This window comes from Scylla paramamosain, chromosome 2, assembly GCF_035594125.1.
Source record: "Scylla paramamosain isolate STU-SP2022 chromosome 2, ASM3559412v1, whole genome shotgun sequence".
In the NCBI taxonomy this organism is placed as follows: Eukaryota; Metazoa; Arthropoda; class Malacostraca; order Decapoda; family Portunidae; genus Scylla; species Scylla paramamosain.
The window spans coordinates 17712937-17735368 of record NC_087152.1 but is presented as its reverse complement, the minus strand read 5'-3'; the positions used below and the strand labels follow the sequence as shown (position 1 = coordinate 17735368).

Here is a 22432-nt window from a genome sequence, read left to right as displayed (position 1 = left end):
CCTGGTGCGGGGTGCGGGTAGGGAGTCATGGCCACAAGGCGAGTAACACACCACTCTCCTTTCCACTGTGTCTGGTGCTTTCCCTCAATCTAAACTCCTCTAAAGGATCTATCAATTGTCAGGCTTCGTAAGGAGACTATAAGCAGATCAGACGACTTAGGATCGAGGGATAAAACGAGAGACAGTGGAAGTAAGCGCAGCAGGATATACTTGACGAATGTACTGTACTACTCACATCCTCTTCCTCCTTCTCTTCCCGCCGCACACTCGTCCTAAGAGGGTGATTTCCATTACTTGAAGGTGAGATGACCTTATTTGCCCTTGATATAGGATATTGACCGCGTTATGGAAGAGTTTCTGATTGGACTTTTTTTTCTCCTTCCCAGCAGAGGGCGTGGGGAGTGGCCGGCGCCGGGGTGTGTTTGAAGGAAGTCACCCAGGCAGGGAAACTGTTTACCCCGTGGGCTGTGGTGCATACAAGATTCAGCCGAGGACGTGTTGCCGAGTATAACAGACAAGTCACCCATCCCACTCTTCCGCCCTCTCCCCTCCTGCCACCAGGCCATCCTTCCTGACACACACGCAAACACAAACTCCACATGATCAATTGGTACTTTACTTTCAAAACATGACACCAAAACATGTTTTTCTTTGAAGTCTTACATGCTTGTCTGTGGCGTTAGTGGAGTCGTGGCAGAAAATGGACAACGTCACTGGTCCTTGAGCGTGACGACCAGGCAACACTCACTCCTGCGCGGCTGTCAGTGCGGGCCATTATCCCTGTATATGAGCCGCTGTGTGGGTCGCCTCCACACCACCCCGCACGGTTATACAAGACACCGCGAGAGCAGTTAAGCACGAGCAGCACGCCTCCCCATGGCCTCATTCCTTGCCAAGCCCTGGGCCTCGGGAACACCAGACGCCCCAAATATGCGAGAGTTACGCGAAACCGTGAAACCGTGAAGGTGAAATGTGACGACTTACAGCCTCTGGTCCCGGCGGCCACAGAGGTGCCGGGCGAGGCGGCTGGCAGGCGGTAGCGGCATGAGACGGAGTGTGATGGCAGGAACACCAGCAGGCGGTGCTGAGTGGAATGCAGGCACAGACACCTGGGAGGGAGAGAGGGAGGGAGCAGCGTCGACACAGGGAATGAATCAGATCGGTACGGCGCCGGCTGTTTGTGTGTGTGTGTGTGTGTGTGAGTGTATCCACTCGGGCAGGGAAAGAGAAGGTGGAGTTAGCAGAGTGTGACAAGGCTGCGTGACCGCGGAGGACACATGAAGGGGAGGAGAGACGCGTGTGACGCCGCAAAAAAAAAAAAAAAAAAAAAAAAAAAAGAGCGAGGAAGCAGGCAGTTACGTGATGTACGCGGGATAAAGGGTGATGAGGGAGCACGGCTGAAGGGGACGGACAGGTGAGCCACCGGGAGAAAGCAGGTGAGGTAGGATCCGCGAGGGAAAATGTCGAGCACGGCGCCTCCGAAACCGGCAGACGAGAACGGTTCCTAAGAGGCCAAGAGGGCAAGAGGGGCTGTGAGACTAATGTGAGGCTGAGACTGAGTAGAGAAGAGGGGAAAGAGGCTGGATAACACACACTGGCTGAGAGTGGAAAGACGAGGTTGGGGAGAACAGAGAGAGTGAAGCGATGAAGGGACGGAAAGTGTGCAAGATGGAAGGATAGGAAGAGAGAATGGAGGAGGAGGAAGAAGAGGACGAAGAGGAGGAGGAAGGTGAGGTGGAGGAGGGCTGCATGAAAGGAGGAACATACAGGCGGCTGTCTCCGGTCTGCTGCAGGAGAGCCAGAGGGGCGGGCAGGGCAGGGCGAGCATCGCACACAGGGAGGGAGATCCACACATAATCGATCGGGGGCGCCACATGTGGTGCCTTAATATTTCATATGTTGACTGAAGATTTCAATAAAACATTGCGCGCCGAACACCAACTTATGTTACTAAATTTATGCTGTGTGTTAAGTACAGGGAACCTCTTTTTTTTTTTTTTTTTTTTTTGCGTGTAATATTTACATCTGACTGCTCATTTCGCTTATACCGACTTTTAACTACCATTATCAAAACCTCTCCTCTTCCGCGTATATTTCTGCGGACGGCTTTCAAATAATAAACAAATCTGCGACACAAAATACTAATTAAACCTCGTGACAGGAGGCACGGTGAAGTGCGGGAGAGGCTCGTAGCGGTGCAGTGGTGGAAGAATAAGTAAATACTTGAAACGAGAGAGGGGAGCGAGAGGGGGGCAGGGAGAAGAGACAGACGGGAGCGATGGGGATGCGGGCGACTTTTCGTCAGCGGGGAGACAGTCGACCTCAGCGAGCCGAGTGGGAGGCAAGGGGAGAGGGGAAGGTGTCATCCGGGATATAAGAATAGACCTGTCAATATCCCTCTATGCCGCCGCTACAGCCATTTGTGTCTCCTTTCTGGGAGCACCGGATTACCATTTCACACCGTTCACTCTCCCTTATCGCTGCTTTTGTCTTTATCTGCCTGCCTGCCTAACTATTTCTGTCTGTCTGGCTATCTATCTGTCTATCTACTTGCCTGGTTATCTATTTGTTTATCTATGTACAAAAGATGGAGAGATAGATATATATATATATAGGTAAGTGGGTAGACAGATGCACAGATAGATGTGAACCGCACGCACGCACGCACGCACGCACGCACGCGCGCGCGCGCGCGCGCGCACACACACACACACACACACACACACACACACACACACACACACACACACACTACTAAATGTTGTGTGTGTGTGTGTGTGTGTGTGTGTGTGTGTGTGTGTGTGGCTGATGGTGGTTGAAGGCGAAGTGTACTCCCCACCCCACACACACACACACACACACACCCGTTCAACCCAGCCAGCCCCAGCAGCAGCAGCAGCAGCCGCCCACCACCATCAGGGGACCTCAGCCCTACCACCACCACCACCACCACGTCCCTCCTTCCCTCCCTCCCTGCCTGCCTGCCTCCCTCTGACCTGCATAAACATCCCTCCCTGCCTCCTGGCCCCTTCATGCCCTGCTGCTCTCCGCTCCACGCTCTCTTCTTTTAACCATTCCTAAGTAAAATGTTTTGTTATATCATAGTAAGATTGCGCACTGCACCACCACATGCTGGCCCGCCTTCACACCCTTTTAATCACGAAACAAGCTTCTCCCACACAAGCTTCTTTTTTTTTTAGTGAAAGAGAGAGAGAGAGAGAGAGAGAGAGAGAGAGAGAGAGAGAGAGAGAGAGAGAGAGAGAGAGAGAGAGAGAGAGAGAGAGAGAGACTTTGGAGGCGGCACTTTCTGCATACGTGAAGGAGGGTGACGGAAGTGGGGTTCGGGGAGGCGTGCAGAAGCGTGTGGAGGCGTGTACAAAGCGTGCAGTGGGGTGGAGGCGTGTCTAAATGTATAGAACCTTGTGGAAGCGTGGAATAGGCCTGCAGAGGTTTGTGAACGCGTGTAGAGGCGTGCAAAAGGCGTGTGGAGGCGTGTGGGGGGCGTGGGGGAGTGTGTCGCATCCCGTCCGTCCCCGGAGCCGAGCCTCATCCCTCGCCTCGCACCCGCCTGCCTCTGCCACCCGCTTCCCCGCGCCCATAATTAAGTCATGGCTCATTACTGTCTCGCTTCCCCGCCCGCCCAGCCACACCACCGCCACTGGCAGCCCGGGGGAGAGGAGATGGAGGCGCGGGGACATGGCCACGGGGCAAGGAAACACAATGAAGACAGCTGCGAGCACGGAGACTAAGAAGATTTGTAGTTCACGAGGACTGACGCAAGATTCACAAATGTGGTTCAGAGCGGGATCGTAAGATGGTGCAGGAATGTAAACACTGCTCATCATGACTCCTTGGTACATTTAACACGATGGAAGAAACAAAGGAAGCGAATCAGGGCTAAATAAAAGAAAGCAGCAGCAGGGGTGTCCTCAGACAATGAATAGGAGTGTCTGCGTCAAGGCTGGCAGCCTCACAGCGACCCCCTCCGCCGAGGCTGCGGCGCGCGGTGGAGAGAAGCTGGTGGGAGATGGATTGCGTCTTCTCGCCCCGCTGAGCGGCCGCCACACCCACACCTCGCTCCTAAACTTTCTCCACTATTTCAGATTAAGGCTTCACAGCCATTTCGCCCGTATCCGTCATGCTCGTTGGCATGATAAAATGTTATCATTCGCTGTCCAGTGTAGCAGTTTAGCGCATGTTGTGATAGTATTGTGCTCAGTGATGGAGGAGATCCTTGTAGCATTCACTCTAAAGGTCGGCTGCACAGTTCACGGAAAAACGTCTGTGCTGTAAATACAAGTGGTGTTGGACGTCGCCAATCCAAGCCTGGTAGGAATAAGACCCTTTGTTCCCTGCTCCTCCGTCACCGTCACAGGTGGACCCAAATTCACGGAGCAGATCCTTTTACGCAATGGTCCTCCTCCGCAATCTACTCCCCCCCCCCCCCGTGATCCAGGCCACGTCTGGCCAGGGCGGTCCCACCACCGCGGCGCAGTGCTCGGAGTGGTGGGATGTGCCAGAGTCGCTGATGTGGCGGTGGGGGAGAAGTAGGGAGAAGGCCTGTCAAGCGGGGAAGGGAGAAGGAAGGTCAGTAAGATCAGGTGGCCGCCCTCTTCCCTCCCTCCCTCCACACCTCCCAAGTCTCGGCCACCAGAGACTCGGGTCGCCATGCAGCCATTACCCGGCCAGGAGGCGTGCACCGGTCCGCCCAGGTGCTGTACCGGCCTCGCTGCGACCGTCTCTTCCGGTTTACTGCAGACATCCTGCTTCCCCGCGGTAACTGTTATTTTCTGGGTAACTGCCCAGAGCCGCGAAGGTCCTCACATAAAATATCGTGACGTTTTCGGGATAAAGGAGTGAGCCCGGCAAGATGGTCTTACCTAAGCTCCCCTCTCACACTCACCACCAAGGCAAGACGCCACTGACCACGGCACCGCCATCTCCCTGTCCTCCCCTTAAGGCCTCGGCCCGCCCTCATCCCATCTCCTCACCCGCTTCCTCCACCACCTCTCACCCACCGTCACAACAGCTTTCCCCCACCCACCACCCCACCCACGTCCTTTTACAACATGCTGCCCGCCCACTCCCTTTGCCCACCAAGACCTGGTGCTCTCCCTCTTTTGTCCGTCGTCCCACTGGCCCGTACGAGCTGATCTAACAGCCGCCTTGTTTATCACCTCTCACCCAAGGAGCTCGGCCGCTGCCCCCTCCCTGCCCACTGAGCTACACATATTCAGCCCAACAGCCCACTTCAACCCCCCTTTACTGACCCAGCGGGCGAGGACCGTGAAGGGTGAACCACTCCGGGTAACACCGTTGATCTCCTCACACACCGCACATAATGGCGAGCCTGGCGGGCCATGGCCGGGGTGAGGCGGGGTGGAGCAGAGGCCGGCGTGACTGCCCCAGTCTGCCCCCCACACCCGTCTACCCTTGCCCACCCCCTCCCTGACACACCAGCTGATACTGTTAATGGTGCATGCGGGTTTTCTCTCGTCAGGCCGGCTGGGTCCCGCCTGGCCGCCTCCACCCGACTGCCACCTGCTGGCTGACGGCCGCTCACTGCACCACCTGCTGCCCCTGCTGCCGTTCCAGTAGTTGTTCCAGTGAATGTTCAACCTGCGGCAAAATGTTGAAGTTTATTCAGGCGCCGATGCAGCGTAAAGCCTGGCATTGGTGCTCCAGATGCTGCGTGTCGACGTCTGCTTCTGTTGCACACACACCTCAGGGTCGCCTCCTGTTCGTGTCTCGCCTCCCTCAACCACCCACCCAAATCCTGCTCATAAATTTCACCGGGTGATGCTTCTGATCCCCTTCGCTTCATCTGTTTCTCTGCGGTGCCTCCACCGTCCCCTGCCTGGCTGTAGGGGTCTCGCTCCCTCATGCTAACGACACACGGCTTCATGTGATCCCCATTTTAAATCCAGGTACATCTGAGTGCCGCAAGGCTGGTGCAGATGGGAGGGCGGGGCACCACTGGCACGGCGAGGCTCTGTGGCGCGGGGGGAGGTGAGCTGAGTGGAGATAACGCACATAAAACCAACGACGAGAGGAGTGTGCCAGACAGGACCCTGTACCCTGGCCTGGCCTCCAACGCTCCGCACGTGTTTCCCTCCCAGCGCTCCTCACTCCTCACGCACCCCTGCCTGCTGCTGCCTACCTCTGCTGTGGAAAGGCTCTGCACACACACACACACACACACACACGCGCGAGTTAAAGTGACGTGAGCACGGCAGTTCAAGTGTGGGGGAGGAAAGGCGGCCAGCACCCACACGCCTCACCGCGCTGCGACACACACACACACACACACACACACACACACACACACACACACACTGGCCCTGATGACCTCGTTGATCTGTAAGTCTGGGCGGCCCTGCAAGGATCGAACCCGCACCAAGTCTGCCCCCTGCCCTGCCCTGACCTGCCCTGCCCACCACATTCACAATCTGGGTGCACTAATAAGTCTAGAAACCTTTAGCTAAATCCTGTTCACTTCACCTGTACCATAACTTCGTTTCATAAAATCAAAATCGCAATTAGTTTTGCTCTTCATTGAAAAAAAAAAAGGGAAAAAAGCACAGGGTTCCATCAAGATTCCCCTCAACACGTATTGATTCCCTCGCGGGGAGACAGGGCGTAACCACCCTGCTATTCCAAGTCCAAGGGTTATTAAACGTCACGTGAAAATATAAAAATGTCAAGCTCGTTAACTCCTAAACGTCTTTTCGCAGCCCCTCCGAGCCAAGCACCGCCACACCCGCCTCTCCCCGGCTTGGTAACACTTGCACGTTCCACGCAGCCTGCGGTCACAACAGCCACTTCGTCACAGCCAGACCCCGGCGGCCAACAAGGCAGCCTGGGGATTCCGCCTCTTAGGTAAACGGCGAGCCTAACCAAGCCCCGCTAGCTGACTCCTCTATGAATGCTAAACGAAAGAAATCTACATACAACATCACGACTCCCGATACTAAAGAAACAAAAGCACAACTACTAACACGGATGGAACACACCGGAGGCAGCGAAAGCAGTCACGGCGATAGGAACAGATGCTAATGGCTCAGAAATAGGACTGCCTCCTGCAGCTGCAGCGGAAACACCATGCTCCCGCCCTTCCCTCCCTTACCAAGCATGGCAGCGGCCGCCCGTAGCCATATTTGCTATTTAAATTAATCCCATGCGGGTGTTTGGGCTCGCGGTTCCCCCAGACATTAAGCTGGTGTCATAAGTTATCGAAAACTCATTCTGGTTATGCATCCCTTTCACCCAGGCCGGCAGTGTGGGGTCAGGCAGGCGGCGGGATGGGAGCGTGTTGTGGTGTACGGGATTGTACCGTACTGTGTGTGTGTGTGTGTGTGTGTGTGTGTGTGTGTGTGTGTGTGTGTGTGTGTGTGTGTGTGTGTGTGTGTGTGTGTGTGTGTGTGTGTGTGTGTGTGTGTGTGTGTGTGTGTGTGTGTGTGTGTGTGTGTGTGTGTGTGTGTGTGTGTGTGTGTGTGTGTGTGTGTGTGTGTGTGTGTGTGTCTAGCATTTGTTGTTCTGCTATTCGCGAGGGAGTGTTGGTGCGCGTGAACTCGGTGGTCAGGAAGTAGGCGATAGAAGTCGCGGTGTGGTGGCTGTGAACTGCTATGCACACCACACGAGTAGCTGTTCATTTGGCTCATGGCCGCAAGGAGGGTGTGGTGTGGTTAGAGCCACAAGGGAGGGCGGCAGGGTGTGGTGGAGACCACAAGGGAGGGTGTGTCAGCCAGTGATGGACCACAGAGTGGCGGGGGAGGGGAGGGTGAGGTGCACGCCACTTCATGAGGGGTTGTCAGGCGAGGCTGGTGCCATGCCGGCCCAGCTGGCCGTTGGACGGGAGGTGATGGGAGCCACACATTGCTGTGTGGAAAGCACATGTGTTTTTGGCCAAGTGTGGCTGTGGCCAGCATGTGGCACGGCCTCGGTGCCAACACCTGCCATTCGTCAAAGTGTACCCCACGTGATTCGCCTTCGCATCAGCCTTAATTAATGTGCACGAGGGGAATCTGACACAGCGCGCCCCTCGCAGCCCGGCCTGGTTCATTGGTGCCGCAGGACCGCACACCACTACCCTGCTCCAACTAATGCACGACCATGAACTTGCTGCCGCTTCCTGAAACTCAGTTTAAAAGTCTGGTTTGCTTTCCTTTAACACTGCTTTGCCGCAGGACATAATGACGCAGCACTACCACAATACAGTAACTATCGCCAACATGCAGACCGCCTCGGGCCTGGCCTGGTTCTAGGTGACGCCTGGCGCACTTCCTCGTCGCCAGGCAATGGGACGAGGGGTGGGAGATGGAATATTGCTGCTAAAATATGGAACATCATGTTCACAGTGTGTCCACTATCTGGCCACCGACGTAAAGTCCTTTGTGAGGACTAACCTTGGCGATAAACAACTTTCATTCGGGTGATTTTAGAGAAACACAACAGACATCGCGCCACTCTGCCTCACTGCCACTTGCATCACTGCGGGTCTGCTGTGATGGACGTGCAGGCGGCTGTGTGTTATAGCGCGCCAAACCTGGCGATTGCACAGTGCTACCATGACTGATACTGTGAGCTTTTACAAACAACTGTTAAACACACACACACACACACACACACACACAACTGGCGGGAAGCGTGCGGAGCCTCCAGACGTGAGCACAAGTTAGGAGCTGCGAGCCAAGACAAGCGATACAAAAAGCTGCCAAACTGACGGTGAGGCAGAGGCGAGGCCTGGAGGAGGGCACCTGCTGCGGTGTTTACCAACCCTGGGGCCCTGCGATCCCTCCACCACCACCCACCGCCCTCGCCGCCCTCACTGCGAACAGCCACCCCACCTGGCGGTTGTTATTGGCAGCAGATGCCGCCGCCTAGGTGACGCTACAGTGTTTGCGATGCATCCCGGCTTGCCTTCTGCAGCCTAAGATTTACTTCGCACAGACGGACTGAACTCGTTACGTATGGAGAAGAATGACAACTCGCTGATATTTCTATGACTTGGACCCTCGCTTGACAGCAAACAGAGTGAGTAACAAATGGAATGTAAGTGTGCCGACGAGTCCTCGCCACCTCGTGTCTGGAGAGCCGCCGCCAATTACTGTGTGATGCCTAACAAGATAGCACGGGTAAAAACAGGATAATCTTTAATGCACGCCAACAGGGTCATTTCCGTAAGCTACAAATATCTGTGAATTTTCACCAGATGAAAATTAAATATTTAATGGAACGTCGAGGGAAGTAAGCGGCGACAGAGGCTTAACGCTGTGTCGGCGAGCAAGGCACGGAGCGTGGGATGGATGGAGGCGCACCAAACTGTAAATACATTAATGAAACAAGCATGGAAGAAAGCGTCGTAAAGGCCCAGTCTTTAATACGCTGATGATACACGATGCTTACAAACTCTCAACAGAAATATACTCGCGTGCATGTACAAACTTACGTCTGCAAAGATACAAACAGATAGACGAAGGTACACCAGTCGAACGTATACTACATTTTAGGGAAAAGAATGCATAATAAAAATGTTCGACACCACAACACAGCGATGTGTGTTGGCGGCAGAAGGAAGCCCGGCGCCGCAGCGGATATTTCCCCGCCGCAGCGCGCCTCACTCCCCACAGCCACTGCTGCACAGCCACTCCCGACAAATGACAAGGTAAGCAGAGGCTAACAAACTGCTCTGAGCTACAGGACGGCGGCCTTAGAAGAGAGTGATGGTGACAACCAGGGAGTTGGCACGCGAGACAGCCTTAAAGCTACAGATGACGTCGCCGGAGGAAGCCGAGGGCGGCGCGAGGCGGACAGGAAGACCGGCGGGTGGCAGGTACGCGGGTCTGGCAGGGGGGCGGGGAGTGGTGGGTGGCGGGAGCCAGGGGCCGGCTCGAGCAGCGGGGTGGCTGCGGCTGGCTGTCAAGTGAGGCCTTCAGCCCTGAGCGGCTTGAGGGAGATGCCGCCACCCGCCTTGGTATTACGCTCTCTCTTCACACACACACACACACACACACACACACACACACACACACACGAAGGCGCACACACACACACACACACACACACACACACACACTTTCTATATAAAGGGATGAAGCTATATACACACACACGCACACCCTGTAAAGAGCGATGCATCAGCGCTGCCAGAAGACCTCACAAACAAACAAAAAACGCCAAGTAGTGTGAAGACAGGACGGGAAAAGTTTGAGGTTGATGGTCACGACTGGCAGCCATCCGTCATGAGTGGCGGGAGGTGCGTGTGTGGCTCCCAGACCCTCACGATGACCCGCCCCACGCCTCCTGCTTATCCACACGTCATGTCTCCTCACATCTGTAATCTACTCACGTCATTTTCACATGTTTTCCTCACCATTTTCCCTCCTTGCTTTTCCTGGCCAAAGCCGCACTACCATCGCAGCCCCATCTTTCCGTAAACACACACACACGACACCCCCCCTACCACCCTCCACCCGCTTGCAGCTCCCACCGCCGCCCTGCTCACGACCAGAGATCGCGTCAACTCATCGTACCACCACATCCCTGTCCCCGGCTCGGCTCGCTTCAAGTCGCGCCACTGCAACCCTCACCCCCACCCCGACCCTCATCCCGGCCCTCACTCAGCCTGTCTGCCCATGAACCCAGATCACGCCATCACCCGCCACCTGCCCTCCATCCCAGCGATCTACGTCTGAGGTATTCACGGTGAGCCTTCGCCCGGCAGGGAGCAACCCCTCGCGATCCCTGCACACAAACACCGCCAGAGACGCCTCCATACTAATGATCATTTGCATACACACTGAGCCTCTCAGACCCCTTCTCCCACCACCCACACCCTCTCTAGCCGGACCCTATCGGACCAGACCTTCCGCTTTCCTCTCCTCTTCCTCCTCCTACTCCTCTCCTAGTCCCTTTCTCCTTCCTTCACGACCACACACACACACACACACACACACACACACACACACACACACACACACACACAATCACTTCTGCTACCACCAGAAGCATTCACGCTCACCAGACTCGGTTACCCTCGCCAGACGCTCTCACCCTCGCCTCACCCTCTCTCACTCTCTCGCTCTCCTAATACCCTCTCCCCCTTCAGCACTCCTTCTCACCATCATCTGAAGCCTTCGCCGCTGTCAGGGAGCCGTCCAATCCTTTCTGGACTCGCTCACCGCCTCAGAAACTCCAGCAGCGTACGCACTATGTTCACACTTTTCTTTCCCTTTCCCTGGAGCGGCTACATAACACAGGTAATGACACACGCACCGACAACCCGCGGCCCACCCAGCCCTACACATTCACCCTGGCCTCATTCCTCCACCCCCTTGCGCGCCCGCCCCCACTCACACACACACATACACACACACACACACACACACACACACACACACGCCCGCACAATGGCCACACACCCCCTCTCCCTGCCTAGACATTCTCGCCACCACAAATAACAAGGGGTCGCGGACAGGCTTTTATTCTCTGCGTGCACCTGCTGTTGCCTCCTCCTCCTCCTCCTCCTCCTCCCTACCACTACCACCACCACTACAGTCACCACCACTTCCACCTCTTTCTCTTCTACCTAACACACACTCGCACAGACAGACACATCGTACCATCATCTCTCCTCCCTCCCCACCCCCAACACACATACACACACACACACACACGATCATTCCCTCCACATTCCCACACCGGCTGACACCCTCGATTACTGCACGGCGGCTCCTCTGCGCTCACATCCAGTCATTCGTCACTGTAACGCCTCGCCCTCCCTTTCCAGTCCGGCCGCCGTCATTCACTACCACCGCCGCCTCTGTTGTTGCTGCCTCCCACCACCACCACCACCACCACCACCACAACTGCCCCCCACTACCATATAGGCTGTCCCCCTCCCCACCTGCTCTCTCTCTCTCTCTCTCTCTCTCTCTCTCTCTCTCTCTCTCTCTCTCTCTCTCTCTCTCTCTGTCCCACACGCCATGTATCTTCAGTTTCGCTACAGTTACACATTCCATTCTTGTCATGCCACCAACTCTGCTGCTGCTGCCTTCCCCTTCTGCTCTCTCTCTCTCTCTCTCTCTCTCTCTCTCTCTCTCTCTCTCTCTCTCTCTGGTCCTGTAAAGCTCTCAGTCTCGCTCTCACCGCCTCGCTTTCTTCCCCTCGCTCCCCGCCATCAATAAAGATATCACGACCATCAAATAAAGTATCCAGCTGCCCGACCATGGGAGCGCTCTCTTCCTGGCCATCCATGTCCTCCTCCTCCTCCTCATCCTCCTCCTTCTTCCTCGTCTTCTTCGTCGTCTTCCTCGTCTTCTCCCTTTCCTCTCTCCCTCTTCTTTCTCCTCCTCCTCCTTCTCCTCGTGTACACTTCCCCTTCAGTCTCTTTCGTGTCCGTCCCATCTTCTTCCCTTCCCATCAAGTCTTCCCTCAGCGCTCCCTCCGTCCTGGCTAACGATTCTCTCCCTAAAACCCCTTCCGGTACCTGCTTTCATCCTTCCCCGCCTGGCTGTCTCACTCTTTCCCCCTCCGTCTATCCGAGCCACCTAAACCTCCACGCTCTCAGCCAACCACTATACCGCCTCCTCCTCCTCCTCCTCTTCCTCCTCCTCCTCGGCCTCCCAGCCCCATCTAGACCCTCCCAGCCCGGCTTTTACGCCCGCCGCCCATTATGCAGCCTCACAACAAAAGGATCGCCGCCCACTGAGGTAGCGGTCGTCACCACAAACAACAGGTTCCTCCTCCTCCTCCTCCTCACCGACCTCCCCAACCACTATGTCGCCGCCACATCACAGCTGACGCCTGCCTCCTTTCCCCCTTCCCCTCCTTCTCCTCCTCCTCCTTCTTCGTCTTCCTATCCCTTTCCCCATCCCTCCCCCCTGCAAACCACACCTGAGCCGTGCCACACCTAATGTCTCCAGCACACCTCACGCCTGCTTCTCACGCCTCCCTCTCTCTCCTCTTCCACGTCCTTCTCTAGATAACCGACTCACCTCACGCGTTTCTGACTCATGACTTTCCTTGTCTTGCTGCATCAACCCCGCACTACCACCAGCACCACTACCACCAGCAACAGCACCACCACCACCACCACCACCACCACCACCACCAAAAGCAGCAGCAGCAGCAGGCATCGTCATCTCCCTTACTGCCTGCCTCCCTTCCTTCATCCTCCTCAACTCACCACCACTGCACTTTAGACACACACACACACACACACACACACACACACACACACACACACACACACACACACACACACAGATATCTGCCTCCCTCTTTACCCAAGACACACACACACAAACACCTTGTCTCGAGGTGAACCATTAGGGCAATATAATCACCGCCACGCCAATACATCTCGTCCTCGCCTGCGATGAACAAATATGAATAAAAAACGAAACAAACTGAACCGGCGGTGAGCGAGCGTGTTCGATTATCACTTGAGGAGCAACAGCGAGTGTGGGGACGGCTGGCCCCGGCGGTGTGCTACCAGGCTCCCCGAGTCCCACGTCCGCCCCTGTAAGGTTCACGGATGTAATTTTACCTGTGGTTGTGTGGAGCACCAGCCACGGTACCTGACCGCGCCGCTGCTGCCAGCCCGAGGGGACAGAATCCACACTTACCTGCAGGAGGGAGAAAGAGAAAAATGTTAGAACAGAAAGCTTTGACCCAGCGCAAAAAATACACACGCGGAGGCGAACCCTTGCCGTGAGTGAGGCATTACAAATCACATTTCGATGTAAAGAATAGAAATGACATCCCATTGACCTGGAAGGGAAATAACAAGACACAAAATTTCCTACACCTTGTATCAAACAGCCCTACACGGGAAGAAAGGCAGCCGCAGAAGGAGGAGGAGGCGGAGGAGGGGAGCGCGGCGTTGAGAGGCTTGGGGCGGCACGGCAAGATACACAGGCGTAGAGGAGCTCTTGATACCAAAAGAATAAACAAGTAATGTCACCGTCCCCTCCTGGCTGCCGCCTCACGAGGAGCGAGGCGGAGCGTGCGAGGAGTGGCGAGGGACGGGGAAGCTCTGCGTGGAGCGTGGAGGTGGAAAAAGAGGCGCGGGGGAGGCCACACCAGGAAGGGGAGAGGACAAGAGGGGCTGACGTCGCATAATGATCCTGAGAACATCACCTCCTGGCCGTGCGTCCCCTCCATCCCGCACCTCAGGCAGTCTTCCTCCCTACCCGATCCCTACCCGATCTCTCTCTCTCTCTCTCTCTCTCTCTCTCTCTCTCTCTCTCTCTCTCTCTCTCTCTCTCTCTCTCTCTCTCTCTCTTTCCGTCCCTTTCCCTTCCTCCGCGATACCAGAACTTTAAACATATCTCCTCCCCGGATCAAAAATAAATGTTTGAATAACACATGAGCGATACTATACATGGTTTAAAAATGGGATTCATGTGACTAAAGACCAAGCGAATGACGTGGATTTGGTAACTGTGCGTCCGTGTGTGTGCGTCCGTGTGTGTGTGTGTGTGTGTCGGGGTGAGAGGTGGAGTATGGAACGGTTTGGAAGGGAACGAGGGAAGCGGTGCACGAGTGCGTAAGGATGAAGAAACGGGACCTGGAGCGCTATGTGAGGGGAAGGATAGGGCCTGAAGATACGTGAAGATGGAGGAGGAGGAGAAGGAGGAGGAGAAGGAGGAGGAGGAGGAGGAGGAGGAGGGAGGAGATAGAAAAGTGGGAAGAGGCTTCGAAGCAGTCCAAGGATCGCTAAGGCCTTGAATAGAGGGAGTTAGGATGAAGGACGAGGTAAAGGATGAAGGAGCGGAGCCCCAATCAGTGTGTGAGGAGGAAGGATGCAGATGCGTGAAGATAAAAGGAGGAAGAGGAGGATTTAAGGCGGTTTAAGGAAGTGACGAGGGAACATGATACTCTGGAACAGCGGAAGACCAAGCCACAGGAAGGTCTGAAGGACTGGAATACATACACGCGAGAACTGACGACAAAGAGTCTGAAATAGAGGAAAAGAAGGCATAGGAGGAGGATCTGAAGCGATTAAAACATGTGGTGAAGGATTCCAGTACTCTACAGCAGCAGGACAACAAAACAAAGCAATATCTGGGAGACTAGAAGGCTCATACACGCGACAAAGGATCTGGAATTGAGGAGGAAGATGAAGGAGGAACATGAGGAGGATCTGAAGTGGTTCAAGGATATGACATAGGATTCTGATACTCTAGAAAGGCGGAATATCGAAAAAAGACGATATCTGAAATGCTTGAAGGCTCATACACGCAAAAGCCAGTCACAAAGAGTCAGGAATTGAGGAAGAAGATGAATGAGAAGCAGGAGGGGAATCTGACGCGGTTTAAGGACGTGACAAAGGATTCTGATGCCATGGAACAGCGAGATCTGAAGAACTGGAAAACTCATATACGAGTAATCCAACGATAGCAGGTTTGAAATAGAGGAAGAGAAAGAGTAGAAGAATCTGAAGCGGTTTAAGGATGTGACAAAGAATTCTGATACTCTGGAACAGCGGATGAGGGAGATGCGGAAGACTGGAAGGCTCATATACAAGGATAAACCGATAACTGATCTGGAGTAGAGAAAGAGGAGTGGGAGAAGAATCTGAAGCGGTTTAAGCATGACAAAGGATTCTGATACTCTGGAGCAGCGAGATCTGGAAGAATGGAAGGTTCATATACGAGAACCCAACGACAGCGGGTCTAGAGCGGTGGTCGCAATGTTCGAATTTCGTTGAGCAGCGTGACGGGGATGGCCTGGATCAGCGTGACGGCAGGGGAGCGAAGCGTGGGTTTGGGGCAGTCATTAACCACGCCCCTGTGAGTCACTCGGCCGGTGATGCGGGTTAATGGAGGGGGACTGGACACACGGGGCCCTGGACGGCTGGTGCATGGGGTGGGGGAGGAGGGCGCGGGTACTACTACCTTTTGGCGCGGCTGTCCCGAGGGTTGAAGGGGATAGTTGAGGCAAGTGTTCCGTGTTGGGTGGTGGTGGTGGTGGTGGTGAGGGCGAGGGTGGAGACAAACCAACAGGCACGGGAAGTGTGTGTGTAATGGTAGCAGTAGCAGCAACAGCAGCAGCAGCAACAGTAGTAATAGTAGTAGTAGTAGTAGTAGTAGTAGTAGTAGTAATAGTAGTAGTAGTAGTAGTAGTAGTAGTAGCAGCAGTGTTGGTCGCATCAGCATCAGCGGGATTAGTTGGCTTCCTGGCGCATCTCATCAGTCCCCCGTGCTGCAGTAACAGGCGCTGGAGGGGCGGCAGGCCAGGTGCCTTTCCTGGGATGGCGCGGCACAAAGGCTGCCTCGCTGCATCACCGCCTCGCTCGCATTTTCTTCCCTCTTGCTTCATATTACTGTGACATTGGCACTATTACAATTCCTGTAGTGCATCCTCGTATAAAAGTGTCAGATTGGCGTTTCAAAATTCTTTTACGTTTTCATAAAGTTTCCCCCTGAACGAAAGAAAGCACAAATCCCTCTCGGGTGTGTTGAAATATTAATTTGCCTGCTGTCGTTTGTATATCTTAATGTTTCGTATGCGGCTCTTTTCACCTTTGCTGCGTTTCTGAATCTCCGACAGCCCTCCTCCAGCTCACCCGGAACACCGCCTGGCTGAGCTGCAAGCCGGGCGGGGGAGGGAGGGAGAGGGGGAGGGAGGGAGGCCTCGTTCAGCCTTGGGGCGGAAACAGGCGGGTCGCGACTCTGACTGCGCCTCGGGAACACAAACTTTGTACGCCGCAAACTGACGACGCGCGAAGATCAACTGAGGCAAAATTAAGTTGGTTCAGCTTAAGGTAAGCTTTGATATCCGTGACCTGAAGGAGAGAGGCGGGATGCACGGTGGTTAGGGCTGGTCTAGTTGAGCCGAGGACGTGGGTATGTGGAGGGCGGGGAGGAGGGCGCGGTGCCGACATGGAGTGCGAAAGGTTGTTTGTACAAGGTGAAGGGTGTAGGGTGAGTGAGGGGGTTGTGTACACAGTGTGGGGAGAAGTGGGGGTGTGAAGATCAGTGAATGCAGTGTGGAGGGCTGTCAAGGGGGTGGGGAGGACTACGTGTGCGGTGTGGATGAGCGGCGGGGAGTGGGGAGGTGTGGAGGGGGTGAAGGACTAGGGATGATGTGGAAGGCTGTGCATGTCGTGTGAGGGGGGGGGGGGAGGACGCGGGGAACACAGGGAGTATGTTGGAGTACATGTGTCGTGTGGAGGGAATGCGGGAAGTGTGGTAAGCTGGGCGCGTCGTGTGGATAGCCGTGCATGCAGTGTGGAGGGGCGCGGCGAGTGTGGTAAACAATGTGCGTGCTATGCAAGGCTGTGCATGAAGCGTGCAGAGACACAGGGAGTGCAGACGACCGTGCCTGTGGTGTGAGGAGGGCGTGAAGAGTGCGGTAAACTACGTATGGAGTGTGAAAGGCCTTGTATCCAGTATGGACGTGCGTGGCAAGTGAAGCATACCATGTGCATGTGACGTGTAAGGAGCGGCGAGAGAATGAAAGGGCGTGGGGAGTGTAGAAGGCCGTGCGTGGGATGCGGGGGGGTAGGGGAGGATGAGGAGGGTGCCGGGATAGGAGGAAGGAGGAGGGGAGGGGAGAGAAGGATAATGTGATGGCTGGGATATTATAAAGGGTTGTGCGTATGACAAAGGCGATAACTGCAAACAGGCAGTCATAAGTATAATCCTTGTTAATACAGAAAAAGGATTAGTGGCAGCGAGCAGTGAGGGGAGGACGACGGGTGGGAGAGAGGAGGGCTCGAGCTAATGGTTGAGCGAGGCAGGAACGCCAGCCAGCAGGGGACAGCTGTGGGATTCTCGGAGGTCGTGTCTAAACCTGGAATGAGGGTCTTGAGAGCGGGGGAAGCTAAAGGCCGGGAGGCGGGGAGCGGGGAGAGAGGGAAGGGAAAACGACAGGACGTGCGTCGCGGCCACTTCAGTCCGCTTTATGGATGAGGCCAGCGGCGAGGTTGCTCAGAGATTCCATCTAGATGATAGACTGAAGCGAGGAAGCTGTGCTGGCAAGAGCGGCGGATGGCAAGGGAGAGTGGGATGGCAAAAGAAAAAAATGGTACAGTAAAGTGAGGGCGCCGAGGGAGACGAGCAGCGCGACCAGCCTGTGACAGGAAGCCACTCGGCAGGCGACAGCAGGGGCGGGAGCGTCTGGACACTGTCAACCTGATGACGCCCATAAGATCGAAACTCACACAGCAATGCAGAGGGGACGCGACCCTCTAGCTGGTGGCGGTTGTTGCTCTCCTCATCGACCCGGGGAAAGTTAGCAGCAAGTTGGCACACAGACAGCAACATCCCCCGCACCGGCGACCGTGGCCGAGCTGTCCCGCGGCAGGTGTGTCCATTTGCAGGCGGGGGAGGGGAGGGGGCGCCGGTAATGGTAGTGGTGGTGATGGTAGTGGCGGTGGTGGTGGATGTTAATACCCTGAATGTAGTGGTGGCGATGACAGCAATGTGACTGATGATGGTGGTGGTTGTGTGCGGAGGGCGGGCGTGTTACAAGGCATCAGGGGCAGCGGCGGCGGTCCTGACTGGGAGTGGGTGGGCGTTGCATTGCGCTACACCAACCTACTACTAGCCATGCGGAAAAAAAAAAAAAAAATATCACTTCTGCACATTTCAGCATAATTCAGTAAGAGCACCGCGGGCTAACAACATGATGATACCCTCAACGTTTGGTGCTGAAAGTCAGGTTTATTTTTCTTACAACATGGATAAAGAAAAACTAAAAGCCGGGATAGTTGCGTCCTTTCCTCACAGTTAGAATTGTTTTGAAATGCGAAAGTTGTGAGTGTCTGGAGGCTCGGTGTGTAGTTCCCTCGTGGCATCGTCGTGCTGCCTGACTCGCTTCTCTTGTGTGAAAAGCACTTTAAGCTTCTTATAGGACGCGGACACCTCAAGTGGCCTCCGACACGCAGGATAAACACACAGAATACTCTCAGTACCAGTGCTCTCAGTACTCTCAGTAGGCTCTCAGTACCAGTCCTCAACAAGAACGATCCCCGTACTGTATGAAAGAAAACTCCCGAGTTGAGCAACACGAGTCTTTGTGTCATTAACTGCATGTGGTGGACTTGCGAGGTGCAAGGAAGCCCAAGCGCACCCTCAAGTCCCTGCCACGAGCAGTACACGAATTACAACTTTGAATATTGCTTCTTGTTATATTCCTTAAGTAGGTACATACCAGGGTGGTCCTATTCACAGACCTCACGGACCACCCCCTTCCATGGACACACGAGTACACCCTTCTCTTCCTCACCACTTAACGACCCCTGCCGTGTAGCAATACAGGCACGCCCGACCTGGGACCTATAAGCGCCAGACACCCGGTCCTGGCACACCGTCTGTTGGTGCACGCTGACCTGTTTTAGGGTCTAGCATTACACGGTGGACTGACTCACACTCTGGCACGCACTTGACAGGCCCCGTGTCTCCCGGTGCGGGCTGAGGACCACGCCACCCTCTCTGCCCATGCGGCGAGTGGCCTTCCCCCGTTTGGTGGTAAAAACGTAAATTCAATTAAGCCTCAAAATGCAGGCAAATGAAGGGTTAATTATTCGATAACCTCTGGCTTGTGGTTGGTCGCACAGGATTACGCGTCCTGTCAGAGGCTCCACTAACGGGTCACCTTCAGAGAGTGGCGGCAGTAGCGGCGGCAATCCCCAGCCATCAGGGTGACCGAAAACTTTCAATAGCGACGTGGACCAGCCTGAAAAATGTAATATTTCTCGGATTTCCTCCAGCAGACGCCGTCCATCCTCCATTGTGGGCCGGTGGGGAGAGGTTCTTGAGTGTTACTTGAGACACAATTGTGATCCTCGACGTCACCGTGGCCGGGCGCCGCCTGGGTGTCGCGAGCTGGACGCGGCCGGGCTTCACACGCCCCGGACAGCGGCGGCAGGCACCCTCACTTTAACTTTCCCGAGGGATTCATTCAGTGGCGCGTCAAACCTGAAAACTGCTGCACGACTTTGGAGGGGACACACGGTCACTGACATCCTGCAAGTGCAATCCTCCACATACACACACACACACACACACACACACACACACACACACACACCACCCTCACTTCATCCCAACACAACTCTCTGTACTGAAACCAAGCAGTCTTGGACACAAACACTCCTCGTCTATGAACCTGCATCACCCTTACATAACACATTATCTCCAGTCTCCTCCCTCTTCTATGCTCGTAATACTAAACACTGACATGGCACTCCCAACTTATATAACATGATGCCTGTATAGTTCTTCGCTCTCTTAGCATCACCAGCTCATCACTCACCAACAAAAGATATTATAATACGTACGACTTTAAACTATCATAATTTTCACTACGGATTAGAAGATACTTGAGTCATTAAACGTGGAAGTCTTAAGCCAATTTCACCATCATTATCATCTTCATCTTCATTTCCCTTCACATCACCACCTGACGCCCTTCATCATATTCTTGTAATGACAAGTTCAGCACAAACGCATCATTTTAAAACCAAGTTATATGCATTTCCACGAACCCTCTCTCTCTCTCTCTCTCTCTCTCTCTCTCTCTCTCTCTCTCTCTCTCTCTCTCTCTCTCTCTCTCTCTCTATGAAGCAGCACATTACAGCTTTTGTTCTGTCGCGGTTCTAAATCCCCCGGGGGGTGAAGGAGGATCTACGCCAAGGGGGGACTGAAAGATTGGCAAGGCACCTGTGTGTGTGTGTGTGTGTGTGTGTGTGTGTGTGTGTGTGTGTGTGTGTGTGTGTGTGTGGCGGCGGGAGATGTGACAGTGGAGTGAGGGACGAGAGGCGTTATGTAGTGTGTGTGTAAGTGTGTTTGTTTCCCCCCCTCTCTCTCTCTCTCTCTCTCTCTCTCTCTCTCTCTCTCTCTCTCTCTCTCCCTCTCTCATCTCTTTCTTCTTCCTTCTTTTCCTTCTTCCCTTTCCACGCTCTTCACACTTCACCGCCCTTCGCCCTCTCGCTCTTCTCCTTCCCGTCTTCTCTCATCTATCCTATCTTTCACACCAGCCAATACACATACTCTCTCTCTCTCTCTCTCTCTCTCTCTCTCTCTCTCTCTCTCTCTCTCTCTCTCTCTCTCTCTCTCTCTCTCTCTCTCTCTCTCTCTGTGTGCGTGCGTCTGTGTGTGAGGTCAAGGAAGGAGGTACGAGTGATGAAAAGAATATAAACTGAGTCCCTGCGATGTCTGGGAATTGATCAGTTGTATCGAGGTGATGGAAGAGACGAGAGGATGCCGAGGAGGAGGAGGAGGAGGAGGAGGAGGAGGAGGAGGAGGAGGAGGAGGAGGAGGAGCACAAAGAAAGAGCGAACAGCAGACTTACATACTGTCCCTTACGAGGTTGTTAGTGATGAGTTACAGAGAGAGAGAGAGAGAGAGAGAGAGAGAGAGAGAGAGAGAGAGAGAGAGAGAGAGAGAGGGTACAGGTGGGCGGGTTGTTGTTATGGAGGCACAGCAAGGTTCCCCTTCTGGCAACTTCACCGACCAACATGACAACCTAGGTAGGATGTTGCAGGCGGGTCCAATATTGCACGTCCTGCCTTCCTGCCTGCCTTGGTGGTGGTGGTGGTGGTGGTGGTGTTGGTGGTTAGAAGTTACGAATAGAATGACGTAAAAAAAAAAGTACAAAACAGCAACAACAAAACTCTTCTGGTATAGTTGTTTAGAGTCAAGCGTGAATGCTATTGCTGCTGCTACTACTACTACTACTACTACTACTACTGCTACTACTACTACTGCTTCTACTACTACTATTGTTAATAATAATTAATAATAATAATAAGAATGATAATAATAATGATAATGATAATAATAATAATAATAATAATAATAATAATAATAATAATAATAATAATAATAATAATAATAATGATAATAATAATGTGATGAAGTATAATGATGGTTTTATAGTAACAAGAAAGCCAGAGAGAGAGAGAGAGAGAGAGAGAGAGAGAGAGAGAGAGAGAGAGAGAGAGAGAGAGAGAGAGAGAGCTGTCAATGAGGGGATCGTGAGGTTGACGGAAAGCAGGCAGGAACTAATGGCAGGAGGAGGAGGAGGAGGAGGAGGAGGAGGAGGAGGAGGAGGAGGAGGAGGAGGAGGAGGGGGAGGAGAAAGAGGTGGAGGAGGAAGAGGAAGAGGAAGAGGAGGAGGAGGAGGAGGAGGAGGAGGAGGAATACAAAGGAAATACAAAGGAATACAAAGGAAGACCAAACAACAACAAACCTTGAGGTCCTTACTAGGCTATTTGGCTAACTATTCTGTAGGAGCAGGAGGAGGAGGAGGAGGAGGAGGAGGAGGAGGAACAAGAACAGGCAGCAGAAGCGCGGGCAGGTGCAATGAGGCGAGTAGAGTAAGGGAGAGCCGAGCCTAGCCGAGCCGGTGACGCGTGGCAGGAACACGGCAGCGACAGGCTTCACCTACTCACCAAATTGCCAAGGGATGGACCACG

At 54.2% G+C, this 22432-nt stretch overlaps 1 protein-coding gene across 1 annotated transcript; it reads right to left on the bottom strand.

The window, feature by feature from the left end:
• Nucleotides 1-15680: 15680 nt before the first annotated feature.
• LOC135106998 (uncharacterized) lies at nt 15681-17437 on the bottom strand. Its single transcript, XM_064016512.1, has 4 exons — nt 17429-17437; nt 17167-17331; nt 16886-17083; nt 15681-15914 (listed from the first exon to the last, which is right to left on the bottom strand). Exons 1-4 carry the CDS (start codon nt 17435-17437, stop codon nt 15681-15683), a joined length of 606 nt encoding a protein of 201 aa, XP_063872582.1.
• Between the last annotated feature and the right edge of the window lie 4995 nt (nt 17438-22432).